The sequence below is a fragment of the Citrus clementina genome, unplaced genomic scaffold (assembly GCF_000493195.1).
Source record: "Citrus clementina cultivar Clemenules unplaced genomic scaffold, Citrus_clementina_v1.0 scaffold_5, whole genome shotgun sequence".
In the NCBI taxonomy this organism is placed as follows: domain Eukaryota; kingdom Viridiplantae; phylum Streptophyta; class Magnoliopsida; order Sapindales; family Rutaceae; genus Citrus; species Citrus x clementina.
In genome coordinates, this window is record NW_006262201.1 from 33,216,231 (window position 1) to 33,234,460 (window position 18,230).

General features: G+C 34.3%; 4 protein-coding genes across 7 annotated transcripts in view; 3 read left to right on the top strand and 1 right to left on the bottom strand.

The window, feature by feature from the left end:
- Positions 1-827: 827 nt before the first annotated feature.
- Positions 828-5,087, top strand: LOC18041512 (protein indeterminate-domain 2). Its single transcript, XM_006433323.2, has 3 exons — positions 828-1,404; positions 2,583-2,979; positions 3,974-5,087. Exons 1-3 carry the CDS (start codon positions 1,164-1,166, stop codon positions 4,785-4,787), a joined length of 1,452 nt encoding a protein of 483 aa, XP_006433386.1. The 5' UTR covers positions 828-1,163; the 3' UTR covers positions 4,788-5,087.
- A 3,495-nt stretch (positions 5,088-8,582) lies between these two features.
- On the top strand, positions 8,583-9,760 carry LOC18041099 (psbP domain-containing protein 7, chloroplastic). Of its 2 annotated transcripts, none has more exons than XM_006433327.2 (3): positions 8,583-9,030; positions 9,124-9,352; positions 9,430-9,760. In XM_006433327.2, the coding sequence occupies exons 1-3, from the start codon at positions 8,691-8,693 to the stop codon at positions 9,740-9,742; spliced, it is 882 nt and encodes a 293-aa protein (XP_006433390.1). In that variant the 5' UTR covers positions 8,583-8,690; the 3' UTR covers positions 9,743-9,760. The 2 variants fall into 2 exon arrangements, with proteins under 2 accessions (XP_006433390.1, XP_006433391.1); XM_006433328.2 differs by having other exon boundaries at positions 8,609-9,034; positions 9,119-9,352.
- A 45-nt stretch (positions 9,761-9,805) lies between these two features.
- On the bottom strand, positions 9,806-15,991 carry LOC18041288 (lysine-specific demethylase JMJ25). 3 transcript variants are annotated; one of them, XM_006433325.2, is made up of 14 exons: positions 15,693-15,991; positions 14,750-15,312; positions 14,302-14,444; positions 14,126-14,225; positions 13,876-14,008; positions 13,731-13,785; positions 12,769-13,450; positions 12,309-12,638; positions 11,433-11,849; positions 11,265-11,337; positions 10,775-10,860; positions 10,551-10,685; positions 10,319-10,389; positions 9,806-10,149 (listed from the first exon to the last, which is right to left on the bottom strand). In XM_006433325.2, exons 2-14 carry the CDS (start codon positions 15,281-15,283, stop codon positions 10,050-10,052), a joined length of 2,859 nt encoding a protein of 952 aa, XP_006433388.1. In that variant the 5' UTR covers positions 15,284-15,312; positions 15,693-15,991; the 3' UTR covers positions 9,806-10,049. The 3 variants fall into 3 exon arrangements, with proteins under 3 accessions (XP_006433388.1, XP_024039099.1, XP_006433387.1); XM_024183331.1 differs by having other exon boundaries at positions 9,807-10,149; positions 10,551-10,697; positions 15,693-15,990; XM_006433324.2 differs by having other exon boundaries at positions 9,808-10,149; positions 10,578-10,697; positions 15,693-15,989.
- A 642-nt stretch (positions 15,992-16,633) lies between these two features.
- Positions 16,634-18,230, top strand: part of LOC18041289 (acyl-CoA-binding domain-containing protein 4) — a 7,308-nt gene continuing 5,711 nt past the window's right edge. Inside the window, exons 1-3 of the mRNA XM_006433330.2 lie at positions 16,634-16,966; positions 17,576-17,646; positions 18,124-18,187. Of these exons, the coding sequence (XP_006433393.2) occupies positions 16,805-16,966; positions 17,576-17,646; positions 18,124-18,187 (297 nt within the window). The 5' untranslated portion in view covers positions 16,634-16,804. The remainder of the gene's footprint in view (positions 16,967-17,575; positions 17,647-18,123; positions 18,188-18,230) is intronic.

Sequence of the window (18,230 nt, forward strand, 5' to 3'; positions counted from 1 at the left end):
GCCTGCAATGTGGGCCACACATGGATGTTCAAATACCGAAACTATCCCCTTACCTACTGACTAATTATTTTTTTAAAAACCTCTTTTTATTTATTAATAAAATTCAAGCACTTACATAAGCACAATTCAAATTTAGACTTTTTTTTTTTAAATAAGAATTACATTAATACAGCAATCCTAAATCAAATGAAAATTTTGATTGATAGTAAATAATCAATGTTTGAAGAAGTTATAAATTTGTATGTTTTCACTTGGAAGTGGAGGGGTTTGGTAAAATTCAAATCAATTTATCATTATCTTTTTCAAGATTCAAACTTAGGTGGTGATTAAAATAAAATTATTTAAAAATCACTCGATCAGACTCCAACCTAATTTGAATGTTTTTACTTGATTTGTATAACATTTAAAAAATAATTATTATTTGTCTACAATTACACAAATTTTAATGTAATTAATTGAGATGTAAAAGTTAGTTTTAATGTTTTATGGAGTTTGAGTTGTATGAACTTATTTTTATTTTTTAACCATATATAAAATCACTGTTTCCAAAATAGCTCCCACTTGCATTAATAAAATTAACAATATTTTTAATAACATCCTGTCATCTTGTGAATACATTGAATTCAATTAATAAAATACAATTATAGTTTCTTAATTGTAATTAAAATTATGAGTGAGGACAACAATATAATACTCAACAAATTGAGGGGCATATATATTGTGGCATAAACAAACAGTCAAAAATCACTGTCTTAAAACATTATAATAAAAATATATTTATGTATATATATATATATTTACATTACAATACAAAGCCAAAGAAGAAGACTTGGTTCAATATATTCTTTCTTGCGCCTGCAACAAAAACAAATAATATAATCACTCTCTCTTGTTCTTGTTTCTGCTTCTCTTCTTCAGTCTTCAGCAAAAATGAAGGAGAATTTTCTGGTTTTTGTCTTGCACAATATTGCCAACAAATCCCAACTTTTCTGCTTTTGTTTTCTTGTTTTTGTTTTTGAAAACAAACAATATTAATTCAACACCACCTCCAAGAACAAGAAAGAAAACAAAAGGAGGGGGGGTTTTATAATTTGTTTTAAAATTAAAATCTTGCTTGGAATTTTTTATCTGCTTGTGCTTTCAATATTATTATTGCCATTACCATGTCAAATATTACAGGTGATGCTGTTAGCTTCTCTTCATCAGGCAACAATATTAACAATCATCATCATCATGGAGAAGAAGTTCATCAACAACAAGGGCTAGTGAGTCAGTTTCTTGTTACAAATTCTTTGGCTTCAAGTACTACCACAGCAACTAATAACAGCAGCAGCAATGGCTCTAGTAGTACTACTCAGCCTCCTCCACCAGCTAAAAGAAAAAGAAATTTACCAGGAAATCCAGGTAATCAAATTAAATTAAAATTAGTTATATATGCAACTATATGTATAGTATATATATACTTTGTCATGTATTAATTTGTTTCAATTTTGGTTTTCAATTATCAAATATTCATAGTTTTTTTTTTTTTTGGGAGGATTACACTTTTATATATCGTTTTTTCATATATAAACAAAAAGCTGATGAATCTTTGAGATGTTGAACAAGTACATACATATAATAATGAAGATTCCTTTGCTTTTCAGCTTTCACATGCTTGTAACTATTCTCACATATATATGGTTCTTCAAATTACCAAAGATTTTCTATTTTGACTCACTTTGTTCAAGTCAAAAAATTGAAAAATATTTTTGAATCGTCGAGAATTAAAGGTGTAAATTAACGTGAAGAGGATTCTGTGTGTGTATGCTTAGTTATGTTTTATGGAGTATTATTATTTTTGAGGCAAAATGGGTTGTTAAGAAGATGATGAATTATTGATGCGTGAATAAGTTGTTGAAGGGGGTTCAATTATTGGTTGGGGGTTCACAAATCACAATCATTGTAGTGAACAGTTAGCTTCCCCTTTGAACTCCTTTTTCTTTGGTTTTGCTTCTACTGAGTTTCGAGTCATTTTAAACCAACCCGGAAACAAAAACAAAAAGGTCATATATTGCTGCCCACACTAAATCTACATACTTGATAAGTTCTTTTCACAAACATAAAATTCACATAATCATACTTGACTTATTGATGATTTTCCATTTTCTTAATATTTATACCTATGAAAAGGTGGAAAAAAAAAAGATGATAAATACATAAGAACTTTACTATAATATTATTTTCTCGTACATTTGATTAATTAAATTCTTTTCACATTTTTATTATTTTCACGTCATTTCTTGTATTTTATAATTTTTTAAGTTAAAATTGTATTTTTGGATGGAATGATGTCTATTTTTTTGGGAAAAAAAGTTTAAAATATATTTTTTTTTAACTTTGATGCTAAAAAATTGTTTCCCGGTATAGTACTATTAAAAAAAAAAAAAAACAATTTGAGTTCCAGCTTGCATAATATTTGAAGGAAATATTAGATACAATTTTATTCAAAGTCATTTGAACTGTTCTTGCTAAAACATGTTTTTTTTTTTTTTTTAGGCTTGTGGGAAGATGTCTAATTATTTGTATAAATTTTTTCGCAGACCCAACAGCTGAAGTTATCGCTCTCTCACCAAACTCACTCATGGCAACAAACCGTTTCGTCTGTGAAATCTGCAACAAGGGATTCCAAAGGGACCAAAACTTGCAGCTGCATCGACGAGGCCACAACCTGCCATGGAAGCTGAGGCAAAGATCAACCACTGAGATCAGAAAGAGAGTTTACGTCTGCCCAGAACCTTCATGTGTTCACCACAACCCGGCTCGTGCACTGGGTGATCTCACGGGCATCAAGAAGCACTTTTCCAGGAAGCACGGTGAGAAAAAGTGGAAATGTGATAAGTGCTCTAAGAAGTATGCTGTGCAGTCTGATTGGAAAGCTCATTCTAAAACCTGTGGGACTAAGGAGTACAAATGTGACTGTGGCACCATCTTTTCCAGGTTTTTGTTTATTACTTTAATTTAATTTAATCAATATTCTGCTTATTTTATATATATATATATATATATATATATATATATATATATATTTAAACTAGCTTGGAAAGTTGCATTAACATGATTATATATACACACACACGAGCTACTATTTTAAGGCCTTATCATAAATGTTTTTATAATAGTTCTTAATTTTCTCTTCTCAACGTCTATATACGCTTTTAGTTAAATGCCAATTTTAAACCGTATAGTTTTATTTGCACCAATAAAAAGTTATAAGCGGTGTTGTAAAATAGTAGTGTATTTTTAAAGCGTATATCAAAAATATTTTAAATATATATTTTTTTTTTGGTAAAAAAGAAATATTTAGGTTTCGTTTGGAAGTGTTGCCGGCTTAGCTCTTACAGTGTAGTATTCGCTGCCACACAATATGATTTCTTAAGTACCTTAGCGTAGCTTTTCCAAACAACCCTTTAGTAATATGAAAAATCATCGTCTTACTTAGTACCTAACTCGTCTTTATTTTATAAAAATGCAAACGCCCTTATAAATAACTCTTACCGAACTTATCTTCTTCATGTTACTCTTGTGTATGAACAAAATCAAGATCTTGAGCATAATATAATTTTTGAAGGGAAAAAAAAAATGCATGATTGGACCGAGCACATAGTTTCTAAATCTTATAATGATCTAGGAAGACATGTATGATCTTGCTTCTTACATTGGTCAAAGTCATAGTTTGACTGTATAATCTTAATATAATTGCTTATTTTACTGCAAACGTATCAAACTATCAATCAACCTTTTCCCTTTTTTTTTTTTTTTTTTTGGATAAGCATCCTTTTCGTTTATATTGCTAAGAGTCAAATTTTTAATGCAATATTTTATTATATATTTCGTTTCAATAATTGACTTGCGTATAAGCTATGCATTATCCAAAGACTACTTTGTGGCAACAAAATTTTAACTAACAGCTTAATTATCAATTATTTTGCAGAAGGGACAGCTTCATCACCCACAGGGCCTTCTGTGATGCTTTGGCTGAAGAGAGTCAAAAAGCTAACCAAGGAGTAAACCCACAGTTAGGCCACGTCTCTGAGCATATTTCTTCAATGCCAATCAACAATCACACAGAAAATAACAACAACCCTTTAGCTCATCATGAGCTCATGCCAATGCCACCGAAGCCCTTCAACACTATGGCTGCTGCAAGCATTTTTGAAAGCAGTAATAATAATTTGCAACAATCAGCTGCTGCTTCTGCTTCGTTGTCTGCTACAGCTTTGTTGCAAAAAGCAGCCCAAATGGGAGCAACAGCTAGCAATGGCAGCATGATAAGCTCCCCGATGATGCACAAGAGTCTCGTCACAAGCATGGCACCACCTTCATTTGTTGCAATTCCGAAAGATCATCAGTCATTATCAGCAGCAGCAGCATCAATGGAGGAGATATCGCTATCGTCGTCGGCGCAGTTTTTCAGTGCAAATATTGGCCACGCTGAGGGCTCATCAGCAATGAATGACGTTGGAATGTTTTATAGATTCTTGGATCAAAACAATGCAGCACTGATGAAGAGCTTAGAGCATGACGAAAGCAATAAAAGTGGCAACAACCAAAGTGTTTTGAATAATGGGGATGTGATGACTGTTGATTTCATGGGGATTGGAGGATCAAGAACAAGAAATCATTTCCAGCAACAGCAGTCGCAAGAACTCAAGTTTGGATCAGGAATTAGTAACATTGGTCAGCCAAGAATGCAAAGCTTGAGCCATTTTCAGCAGCAGCAGCAAGATGTACCTTTTTTAAATTAATGAATCAATTAGTATTTTCCAATTTCTGGTCCCCAAAAGAAAAAAAAAATTGCAAGAGCTAGGGCCATCATTAATGTAGCTTTCTAAAGAGCAAGGCATTGAGTAGATCTTGGCCAAGAAGATTCAGATAAATAGCAAGTTGTAGGTACTCTTCTCTCTTTGATCCCAAAAACAAGTTTTATGTACTTTTTTTTTTAAAAAAAAAAGGAGAATTGGAGAGAGCTTTTTATTGATAATTAATTAAGTCGATCCTATAATTTTCTCTTATCCCCTTTTTATAAAGCCTTCTTACTTCATATTTATCTAAAGAGTCGTTCTTTAATTAGTCCATTTGTTTGTATTTTGAAAAAAAATATGGATATTAGCATTTGAGAAATTAATAAATTTTTATAATACAGCCTCGAATCGCTATCAATCATGAACAAATTAATATGTATTTTATAAAATACTGACGTTCACAATGATCTATTTTTAATATACACATCTTTATCTTATGCAGCTGTATACTAACGGACGATAGGGGTCTATATGATAGACATTAACACCTAATAATGATTCCACCCACTACATTATATAATTAATCACTTGACACACGCACACATGCATCAGATGAGTGCAACTTCAAACCTCCATTTTCATGTACTGCTTGATGATCTAATTAATAATAATAAATGAGAGCTATGATCATAGATCGAGCTCAGTGTTTTTTTTTTTTTTTAAAGTGGTAAATTGTGATACATATATAGAACGTAGCTGCTTTCAGTGTATATATATCCCCCCCAAAAAAAAACATATAAAGTAGATTTTGGACGTATATAATCTTGTTAAAAAAAAAGTTTGACTCAAAAGATTAAGTTGATAGATAACCTCATAGATGGGTCAAAATATAATAGCCCAAAAAATTTATAATTGAAAGAAGTTATTCATCGAAAATTGATTACTTAAGAATTTGACTCTAATACTAATATTAGAGAAATCACTAAACCCAAAAAATTTAAGTTAATAAATAGTTAAGTTGACTCAATAATATTTAAGATCGGTCTTAACTCTTAACAAATCTAATTTATATGTAAGTGATGAACTTTTAATTATCCTTTGTAAAGTTTAAATCCATAACTCATTAACTCTGCATCCTCATGATTCATGAATATTAGTTCTTCTCTTTAGGAGGCTTATATATGCTGAATTTGAGCAATATAATGTATTTTGTAGATTAATGGATATATTGCAGTAATGTGGTAGGGGCCGGCTATGCTGCCACCTTTATACGGTACCCTAGTCTTTTGTTTGTTGACTTAGTTATTGTAAAATGTCATTGAGGCCCAATGCACTCTTTCTTATTAATTAAAGGGTAAACTTCAATTTAGTCCCTAATTAAAATGACATACTTTAATTTAACCTGTAAAAGTATAAAAGTTTCAACTTATCCCTTAAAATCTGTTAAATGTAACCATTGACTATTATTGATTCAATAAAATGCGATAATATCCTTATTAATTATAGAATAGATTATCTTACTGTTACACCCATTGTTGGAGAGAGATATTTTTAATGTCCCTATTGTTTCTAAAATAAAACTAATTTAAATTTTATATGCTTTCAAACTATATGCATCACTAGCAAAAATCACCCTCTAATCTCTTTTCTTTAGAAAATTAAACAAAATCTCAATAATAATAGAGTAAATGTAAAATTCTCCTTTTTTTATCGTTTTTTTTCCTTTCTCTTTTTCTCTCCATCTTCAATCCCTTCTCTATTCATCGTCTTCTCCGTTTCAATTTTTTTAATCCTCTTTCACACACTTAACATCTCTACTATCATCTTCAAATCCATCTCTACAACCCCATTTTGAATCCATTGTTAAAAAATGGAACTTAATTTCTACAAATCAAAGTCCAGTAATCATACTCTTCACTTCCTTTGTAGAGAAAGACTTGATCTCCATCATAATACTGCAACTAAAACCCTAATAAGCAAAACCCACTTAAATTTACAACACATATAATTCAAACCATGCCCATTACCCAACAAAACCCATGGCTGAACTCGACCATGCCAAGCAAACCCATGGTTACGTGCAGTAGAGATGGAAAAAAAGCCCGAGCTAGCCCAACTCATTCTTACGGGCTTTGGCCTGGGCCTCCCGCATGAGGGCTTGGATAAGGGTTTAGGAAAAAAAAAAACTCGAGCTAAGGCCAAACCCTCTATTTTAAAAAAATTAAAAATTAGAATAATAAATTCAACTTAGAAAAATAATGAAAAAAAGAAAGCTTAAATCCCAAATATATATGTCAATAATGAATCAAAAAACTTAAAATTATAATTCTAAACTCTCTTTCAAGTATTAATTAATTAAGAGAGTGCATGAATTAGAGAATCCAGTACTAAAAAACTAAATCTCTAAACTTTAATTTACTTCATTTTCTTTACTTATTATTTTATTTTTGAAATATTTATTTTCTTTAATTCATTATTGATTATAACAACTTGATTATTATTAATTCATTTCAAGTTTACAACAATTTAAAAAAATTAAAAAAAAAGTCTCAAGTTTGGCCCAAGCCCAGCCCAAGCCTGCAGTGGTCTTGCCCCAAGCCCAGCCCAGGACCAGTGGGCTCTGCCCAAACTCAACCCTAGCACTTTTACTCTAATGGGCTTAGGATTGGGCTTGAAAAAGTCTAGCCCAAGCCCTTAATTTGCCAACCCTAGCACGCAACCCTTCCAAGCATACAATGATCCAAGCAAATGAATGTTGATGATTTCAATGATTGGTTTGGTTTTAGGGTTTACCCATGAATTTGGGAAAGAATTTTGTTGATGATGAATAATGAAAGATGAGCTATTGTGGTTCCTTAAGAAAAGAAAGAGCTTTTTAGCACTAATTTAAGGTCATTATTTGTTCATTGATATTAGTGTGTTACGATGATTTTTTTTTTTTTTAAAGGGAGTGAGCAAAGCCCAAATAGGTTTTTAATTTTTCCTCCTTACTACCTTCAAGACTCGAATTCGGGCGTCAGTTGCTACAAACTTGATGTTGTTACCAACCTGACCACGCCTTTGGGGGCTAGTGTGTTATGATGTTTAATGCATTGTGGTTCTAAACAAAAGCTCCTTTAATACTTACAAAAAATAGTAATCAAGAAAGAGTATGCAGGGATAAATTGAATTTTGATAGTGTAGGTAAGCAAGAAATATCATAATACTTTTAAATATTTTACAAATAAGAAAGAGTGCGTAGGGACTCAATGAAATTTTATAGTAACTAGGTCACAAATGACAAAAATTGTGGTGCCGCATACCTATGACAACGTAGCCGGATCTAATGTAGTATACGATTTTAAATATATTATAGTGAAATGATAAATAGTTACTAAAATTTGCAGTCTGCGAAGTGTAGACATAGCATAGCATACCACTAGGCAAAAGTTTATGTAGAAGAAATTCTAAAATATATAGAGATACTTATTAATTTTATCATAAATAAATAATATTATAATATATATATTTATTTAAAAAAATATTATATAAGTAATGATTATGTTAAATTTAATTACATATATTATATATAAAATTAATTAATTATATTACCTCTAATATATTACTTTTCATTTTTTATACATAATATAAAGACAACGATGAAATTTACTTTGTAGAAACGTCAATCCATCCTTGAAGAATTAAATGGGCCGTGAAAATCATTTATCGTTACGAAGTTTGTGGCTCCAAAAATTTCATTTAATATCCCATAAATGTGAACCACCAAAATTTAACATGGATAGCATTGCTTTATGAGACATGGCAGTCCACAAGTGGTTGCCTAAACCAAACGTGCTAGCTGGGAAAAATTCAGCATGTGAAAAAGGATAATGTAACCCATGCGATATCCCTCTTAGTGAAAAATTAATGGCGTTGCAGCGCTACTGCTTCCATACGTGCAGAAATGCTTCTTCACATAAAGTTTACATGACACAATCATCCAATGATCGGAAGGAGAGTTTGCAAGATGTGTCAGCCCGGCCGGGAAAGTCCCCGGCTGAAGAATTCGCGCCGCTAGCGGCAAAGTTCAACCGACGACTACTCGTTGGCGTGGGCACAGCTTCTCTGGTGGCTGTTGGTGCAAATTTTGGTGGAGTCACTAGTTTTCTTCTGGGGTTGTCACCAGAAAGTGGTAGAAATCTTAAGCTTGATGTGCTTTATCCAATTGGAGGATATAGTCGTTGCATTGACATTAATGAAGGATTTGGTCAGTAAGTCCCATAACATGAACACAGTTTTAATTTAAACATTATTATGTATTCTAATGCTTGGAAGCTTTATTATGTTTTGTGAAGCGTAGAATTTATATACCCAGATAGTTGGGTTGGGGATCAGACACTGTTGTATAGAGCAGCTGAGAAATCAGAGTTTGAGAGATCACTTGATCCTCCTCCAATCAACAAGAATGTGAAATCTAGCAATGGCCGCCGCCAGAACATCAACGAACCGATTGTTGCATTCGGTCCTCCTGGTTCAACCGGCGAGCTCAATGTCAGTGCCATCGTCTCACCGGTCCCTCCTGATTTCTCGTGAGTACTCTCATAAAAACAAAGATGTACGTAAGATTCACAGACCTTGAAGCTAATGTATTATGTTTTGCTGGCAGTATTGAAGCATTTGGGGGGCCGAAGGAGGTCGGAGAAGCTGTGGTTCGGACGATCACGGGATCAGGGCGGCGCCCCGATGTCAAAGGAAGTTTGATAGAATCAAACTTGAGAGAGGATTCTTTGAGGAGTATCAAGTACTACGAGCTGGAATTCAGAGTTGAAAGCCCTTCATTTCAGCGGCATAACATCGCAGTTTGTTGCGCACGCAATGGCAAGTTATATACTCTAAATGCACAAGCACCTGAATCTGTATGGCCAGAGGTGAAATCAGAGTTGTATACAGTTGCTGATTCATTTAGTCTCACTTCTTGATCTGAAAAGAAACAGAGAAGGGTCTACTGTTTCTGAAAATGTTCTGATAAATCATAGTTTCGAGGCAAATGAATTTGAAAAAACAGTTTGCTTCATTTCTTGTAAAACATCTCAATGGCATTACAATGTTTTTCGTGTACGGTAAAGCATGGAGCTGATATGTAACTTGGTCATTTGGATTCTATAAGCAGGAGACTAGAAGATTCGCCTAAATACAAGGATGCACTAGAAGTTCCCTCAGGGCATATAGCAGCCACTAAAGGAATAAGCTCATCTAATTTCTAAATTACAATTACTCTACAGTATTTCAAGCACAGGTTATCTGTTTGCGCTTCATAAGGTTCTCCAAGTTCTCAGATACCGCTGCAGTTAAATTAGGGTCCTCGAATCCCAGCTCTGCACCAAGCCTGTGACAGCAGCATGACCAGTACAGGTCATTTTAATATTCTCAAAAAAGCACTTGTTAGAGAAGAAAAGAGGGGATGAAATTCACATAAAAGCATCCAGTGAGAACCAACAAACATTTTGCAACAGGAATGTAAAGACCAACAATAGGTTAAGGCTTGATTTTCTTACTTTGGATCAAGCACCAATTTCTGGACTTCTTTGATAGCTGAACTTGCTGCATACAATGAGATCTTCCCAACCTGCAGTAAAACACAGCAGTATGTTAAACCAAATGTCCACTGTGATAAACAGAATCACATATGCAAGAAAGAAAAAATGAGCACTAGAGAGAGAAGAAAAAAATGAAGAAAGAAAATTATAAAGAACATAGTAATTTCAAGGAAAGGAGGGGACTGAATACTTCTTGGAAAAGTTTCCTTTGCCTAACCTCCAAAACTTGAAGTTTTGCTTCATGGTCATTGGGAAGACAGCGAATTTCTTCAGCCAATCTCACAGCCTCTCCCACACTCTCAGGAAATAAGAAATCAAGGCCCAACTGGACAGTGGACTGAAAATTATGACAAGTAATGTCATGAAAATCAGGGATTATATTAAACAAGATTGTTACAGATCACAATGTCTCACCTGAAGATTTCTCACTTGGAAAGGGCATCCAGCAGGGATAAACACAGCTTCTCCTAAATGCTGCTCAAATGACCATGGCTCCACTCCTGATATATATATATATAGGGCAAATATAAAATTTGTCAACACTAATATCTCTGTCTCTCTCACTTTTCTAAATAAATATACCCCCAGCCTCACTCGCACAAGTCAGAAACCAGGACTACCAGAGGAATCTACAACCGTTACCAATGCATACCAGAAAGCTATGGAGCATAATATCTCAAGTAGGTGGCCTCAAGGAGATGTCAATATCCGACCTTACTTGAGGCCGTGTACATTCAGGGGAAAAGATGATGTCGTAACAGTAATTCAATCATATTTTTGGTTAACAAAGGGCATCGTGTGACACAAGTCTGAAAATCTGTAGCATACTGCCACTAGGGGGAAGTAAGAAAATTGCCTCTTCCCAAACATAAAAGATATTTTCAAAAAAGGTCCATATTCTTACCAAATTCTTCCTTCAATTTTCTTTTATGATCCCCATTGAGATATACTACTTCCCCATAAAGAGGATGTGTCACCTGCGATTAAAACACTGGAATCAGTAATGTGCAGATAACAAAACCAACTCAGATACCTGACAAGAGAGGGTAGATTTCTAAACAGTTAAACTTACAAAATCATTTGTAACACTGTCGGGCCTCCCAAAATCTGTCCAGTGTTCTCGCAAATACTCAATTAATTTTGGAACATCCTGCCGCCGAAAGACATCCCAATGGGCTCCTGGATGAGTCTTTTCAGAGACATCACTATATCCATTTAACTGTTCAGACTTGACAGTTTTTTCTTCAGCAGTACCAGTTTCAACCCTCTGATCTTCCATTATCTCATCCTCATCTGTAGCAGACTTTTCCACATGTTCATTGTTTACATCATGCCCACCAAGTGATAAATCAGGAAAACTTCCCTCGCCTGAGACCTTTTCTGGATCCCCAACTGACTCATTTACCTCAGATTCTCTAGAGGAACTCTGAATCTTCTCATCTTCTGTCTTCGGTAGCTTCACTTCACCCATATGCACCAACAGGTATACCTTGCAATAGCACAAAAAGTATCACAAAATATTATTTAATCACCTCATTTAGGACACTGTATAGCAGAAGGTATTATAAAGAAAGAAAGAAAGAAAAAAGCAATGGCCATGCTAACGTTGACAACAGCAACAATTCTGTGTTGGAAAAAACCACATTCAATTAATAATATCAATATGAAGATTGATTTTATTCCACAGAAGTTTTAAGAACAATCGATTTTAATTCATAAAAGTTTTAACAACATGCAACATATGTTATTAGTAGATTAATATATGGCAAGGACAAGGTTAGATTTAAAACTTGAATGACAAAAATAAGATGAGTTTCGTCTTCAGTCGTGAAAATAACTATAAAATTACTAGTCATAAATCTATATTGAATAAAATGATGAACTAAGATAAAATAGCTCTTAATAGCCATCTTAATTATAGAAAAAGAAAGAAAAAAATGTAACCTACCATGTCAGGCATATTGAAGTGTAGATTTTTCACAGAATTACCCCTATCAAGTTCCTCATAAGTTCCGTAAGACATGTAAATCTTAGGTCCAACATCATTCTGCAAGGAATAATGAGGAAGTTTCGCAGCAACATTTAGAAAGCCCAACCTAGAGTGGATATACTCAAGTAAAGGCAGTTTACTAATAAATTCAGGTTTATGGTACAACAGAAACTCTTCAGAAGCACTAGGAGAGGGCCAATCTTTCAACTTCAACATTTCTGGCCAACCATCTTCACGAACTCGTCCCTCTGAGTATCCTTTTATGAATTCACCAAGTTCAATATCCACCTGCCATTCACCACATACAAGATATTAGTTGCAAATAACAGAATATATCATGAATTTTTTTTTTTCTTTGGATATCAGGACGAAAGAAAAACCACAAATGCAAACATAAGCAATGGCAATGAAAGACCACCTCAGACCAGTCTATGCAATCTATGGCCTTCACAATTCGGTTCTCATCTTTCGTCTTCTCGTCTGCGGTCTCCCGAATCCCTCTCCATATATCCTTTGGGTCCCAGATAGACATAGACGAGCTGTCACATACCTGCTTAACTATAACAGGTTCACCCTTGACCCAATGCTTTCTAAAGTTGCCAATCCCTTCACTTCTAATATCGTGAGATGATGGGCAGTACAAGAAATTACCATCTCCGTCCTCTCTGTGAGCATATTGGCAGAGGCTGTGATCGTATGACCCAGTATTTAGTAGAGTTTCAGAATCACAGACCTTACAACCACTAACCATTTCCTCCACATTTTTCACCAGTTTTGCAACCCAATTCATTTTAAAAATTCGGCTTAAGTTCAATGATCTATAACCACAACCACCATACTCATTGGGTGGACATGGAATACTGCCATCATTGTTGGCTTTCCAGCCAGGAAACTTTTCCAAAAGATTTAATCTTAGTTTGGATGTTTTAACTTGCTCTGACGCATTTTCAGTGTCTTGAATTCTATCATTTTCCGAAAATTCTTCTTTACCAACACTTGTAGATGCTTCTCGAAGATCTTGACAGCAACTAAGGCACAGATCATACATGCAGTTTCCACAATGCCGATGATAATCAATGATAGGTATCCTGCAGATATTGCTGCAAGAAAACAATTTGTGATGAATAACCATGATGAACTCTAAACCTTTAAACTTAAATTAAGAACCACGTATGCTCATGTATGTGGCAATTGTACAATCACCAAGAAAAAGATATGCCATCGAATGAACTAAGAAAGCAACTAATTTATTCTTTCAACTTCTTCAGTGTTGTAAGCTCCTCCATTCAAACCTATAATATTAATTAAACTCCAAGACCCTGATTACACATAAATAAAATGGCATTCTATCAAAGAACTATAAAAATCACAGGGTCATACCAGCACATCTGCTCATCTGCACTCAATTTTGCCCTAGCAAGATCAATTTCATTGCCTGGAAGATAATTGCAAAACAAGTCAGATCATGCAAATGTTATAAACAAGAAACTTTAACAGAGCATCAGAAACATCAAAAGCTTCTTACCACGAAGCTTTTTTTCCAGTTCTACTTCAGAGCATTGTATCTGATGGATCTGTTTAACTACAGGAAGCACAGCAGATAACAGGCAGTAGAGATGTTGCAACTTGTCTAGAACAGGTATTTCCCGTATCCTCACCTGCACCTCAAACAAAAGATACTAATCCTTCAATTTAACAATCATACCACATACACTGGTATTTCTATTGATAAGATCTACGAAACTAAAGATCCACCAGATTCAGGAGTTAAGTACCTTTATCATATTATCCGCACGTAAGCATGCTTTACAATTACAAGAACCACGACAAGCAGGGCAAACCTTCTCAAGTTCTTCCAATGGGATGTCCGAGTACCTGAGAAGTCAAGCATAAATATTTACAAAGCTTGTAATTTGAAATAGATGTATGTCTCGCTAAAATTCAAGCTTACCATGTTGAAATACAGCTGTCACAATATCCTCTCTTATCACATTTGACACACCAAACAACTCTCTCTCTATCATTCCTCCTGCACTGATGGCAAATTTGGCCACCTGTGTCTTCAGAAGAATTCATACTTCCCTCAGAGTATTCCTGCAAAGTAACTTGCCCATCGTCGAATCAGTGATGAGAAATGCAGAGTGAGAGATGGAGAGAACTGAACAGAACAATGAGCACCAAGGAATTCTATTGTAGTGGTGCTAAGAATAATAATGTTAATCGCAATATTATAACACCTATTACTGTGTTTATTGCTATTTCTCCAATTATATTAATCTGTGTATGTACTAACATTTATATGTGTAACTATCTGTATGCCAATCAATATTATAACACCTATATAATGGCAACAGCAACAATATTGAAAGATGCTGAGAACACATTTCAATTTAACTCACCATTGTAGGACTAGGATCAAAGCTCCTCTGTGATCTGTTTCGGGATGAATCCATGCCAGAATGAGGAGGTGTCTTATAAGACCTCAAATTCTCTTCATACTCTGCAACATCTCGTTGTGAATCATCATTTGCCTTGAGAGGATTACGTGCTGACATGCCCCTTGTAGGAGGGGTTTCAGGTGAGTAACGAAAATGACTTTTTGATACCTTCTCCAGAGTTTTCTTCCCTGAGACTGAAGGGTAGTCATTATTCTTCATGTTCACAAGTGGCATGTCATAATCATCGCTCTTACTCTCCAAGTATATATCGCTTTCACCCAAAGATTTCCTCTTGGCCTTCTTTAGACTAGCTCTCAAAGCAGAATTAGCAGCCCTCCTCTTAGCCTGAATGTAGTGCTTTTCGCATACTGTTTTATCTGGCATAGACATTGCAGTGCATCTCCACTGTTTCCCATCTGATCTCTTGCATCGCAAATCATCCGGTATCCCACCATTATCCTCGCCGTTCCCTAAGCTTGACCGCTGATGATCCATCAACTAAATTCAACAGCATAAAAATCAACCTGCTGACGCAACGAATAGAAAATTAAACCAAGCAAGAGGGAGCACACACGAAACACAAAATAGTAAAGCTTCAATATGCCATCTTGGTCAGCTAGAAATATTGCATATAAGTTAAATCAAATTTTCACTATATAATCTTAATAAAAATGAGACAAAATCATAGTAAAATAAAGTAAAAAGAGAAAGTTCACCGGCAGCATTGAACGCACAAGTTAAGCAAGATAAAATAAAGAAAAAAGAGAAGCTAAAAATCAAGAATTGAGAGTTAGGTTTCCAAGAAAAAGCATAAATAGAGAGAATTAGAACACAATTACAGGTAGAATCAGATCCGCAAAATAAATTATCCAGGAAAAATAGCACATACAAACACCAATATTACCTGAAACTAGGGTTCGTTCACTCCAAGAAGGCATGAAAACGACGACGGAGCGTATTAAGCAGGCAATACGAACCGACAGTTTTGTTGGTGTGGTGTGGTGTTGTGTCTTCCGGACGCTTGCACTAGTTACTATCCAGACTCCGCACAGTCATTGGATGGGAGATTGCTGTGCTGCCCGTGCTTTATTTTTTCTTCTTCTTTTATCTTTTCTTTTGTGTTTTTTTTTTCTTTTTCTAATTTTTCTCGGACAACTGTGGAGTGTGAAGTTCACAACCACACCAGATTCCCCAGAAACTCAAACTTGTTATGTTACCTCTGCCCGTACCACGAAAGACTGTTACCTGTATCAAACCGTCTTTTCCCTCTTTTTCACTTTTTTTTTTTAATTTACGCAAAACACTATAAATGTAAAAACCCCTTACAAATAATAATAAAATTAATAAAAATAAAATAATTAATTAATAATCAGAAGTAAAATTGTCAATGTTATCCATGAAAGATATGATCTATTTAATTTAATAGCAAGTATTGGTTTATGATTTAGCCAGAATTTTTGCATTTTTGAATTACCTTACCTTTAATTATTAATTATCAACATTGAAATATGACGATTATGACAACAACAGTGTTGTTAAGTATATATCTATTCCTTTTTTTTTTTTATAAAATGAAAGTAATATCTTAGTTGGCATATTTATTTTTACAATTTGGTAAGTTACAAAATAGAAATATTAATTGGCATTCAATGTATCTAAATCCTAATTTACACTATTTAATATTGTAGAAAAACTTATTATTTTGATATACTGAATAAAAAATTTAAATTAGTTAAAAAAAAGATTTTTTTTTTAAATTACCCGAGCCCAGCTCACACAGTGGCCTTAAAAAAACTCCACAACATTTCATGACCAACGCCACCAAACGTGCCCGTGTATAAATACAACACATTGACGAGCAAACAACATATATAAAAAAATAATAATAATAAAACCAAAAAAAATTCTAACATTTGATTGAATCTTCAGATTAACAAATCTTACTTCAATTTTACGTATCAAAACAAAATCCTCAATTTGATCTGAGAAGCCGACGCGAGAGCGAGGGAAAGCGAAATGGCAATGGCGAGGGCGAGCTCAGGCCTCGCTTATCCAGAGCGATTCTACGCTGCGGCGTCGTATGCTGGCTTCGATGGATCTCCGAATTCCTCCGCCAAAGAACTCACCTCTAAGTTCTCAAACGACAGCGCTTTGCTGCTTTACGCCTTGTACCAGCAGGTAAAACCTCGAACTTGCATTTCTCATTTCCATAATTCTCTTGATTTTTTCTTGTTTCAGTTTTCTATCATTTGATCCAATCGTATTAGATGCGTGTTTATTTGTTTGCTGAGCTGGCGGGCAATCTTAGTGGCGTTGATTTTAAATCCTATTTGATTTTATCACGTTTAATTCGCGCCATTTGTCTTGTATGTGATTTGCAGCCTCTTTTTATTGTGCTGGATGATTTAGTTTTTGCAATCACTAATCTGAATTTTGTTTTTTATATCATGTGATTCAGTGTTTGGTATAATCAGTGTGCTTTTTAGGCTGGTTAGTAGATCTAATCTTATGAGTTGAGTTAGGCTGTTGAAATGTTGGATCTGTTGTTCTGTTTGGTTTACAAGAAAATGTAGAGAAATGAAAAAGAGATTTAACTTTAAGATGCGTTTATATTTACCTAAATTATTGAAATATTTGTAGCTATCGTTTCATCATCATACTAGTGAACAACCTTGTGGTTCAGAGTGAATTTCTTGTTTGAACTTGTAGATATGTACAGATGAAGGATTATTGATATATTAAGTTTCGAATGTTTTCATACTTATGAGCATTTTTAACATTTTGCAGGCAACTGTAGGTCCTTGTAATGTTCCAAAGCCTAGCTCATGGAGTCCGGTAGAACAGAGCAAATGGAAAAGGTTTGTCTGCTTTGTGCATATGTATAAGTAGAGGCTACTGAGTGTGATTTTTGTGATGTCTAGCTTGTGAAGGGTATGTTGAGAGTTTCACTCTTTTGCTAAATGTAGAGGAGATAATAGTTTGTTGGTGGTGCTGAAAAGTTGAAATTTTCTAATGACATTTGCTGCACTGTTGCTTACTTTAGTCCTTTTATCCTTCTATGGATTAGACAGCTGCAAAGGATTTGTTGGATTGGCATATGATTTAAAATAGTTTAGTTTCTTCTTCGTCCATCGAAATATGTATTATTTATTGAACTTTTAGTAATTTTGCTTCCAGTGGCTATGCTTTGGAATTTTTTGATCAATTGTTTTTCAGTTACTTTACCTTTGGCCTACCATTTGGTTGAGCTGAACATCTTTGATGTTTATGTTATTATGCATTTCCATGTATTGTATTGAATTCTCCTTTGCTAAAGTATTTTATTGTCTGTGCAGCTGGCAAGGGCTTGGAAACATGGCTACCACAGAGGCCATGCGTCTCTTTGTAAAAATATTGGAGGTTTGCTGCCATTTCTATTCTGAGTCAAATTTATATGGTTCAC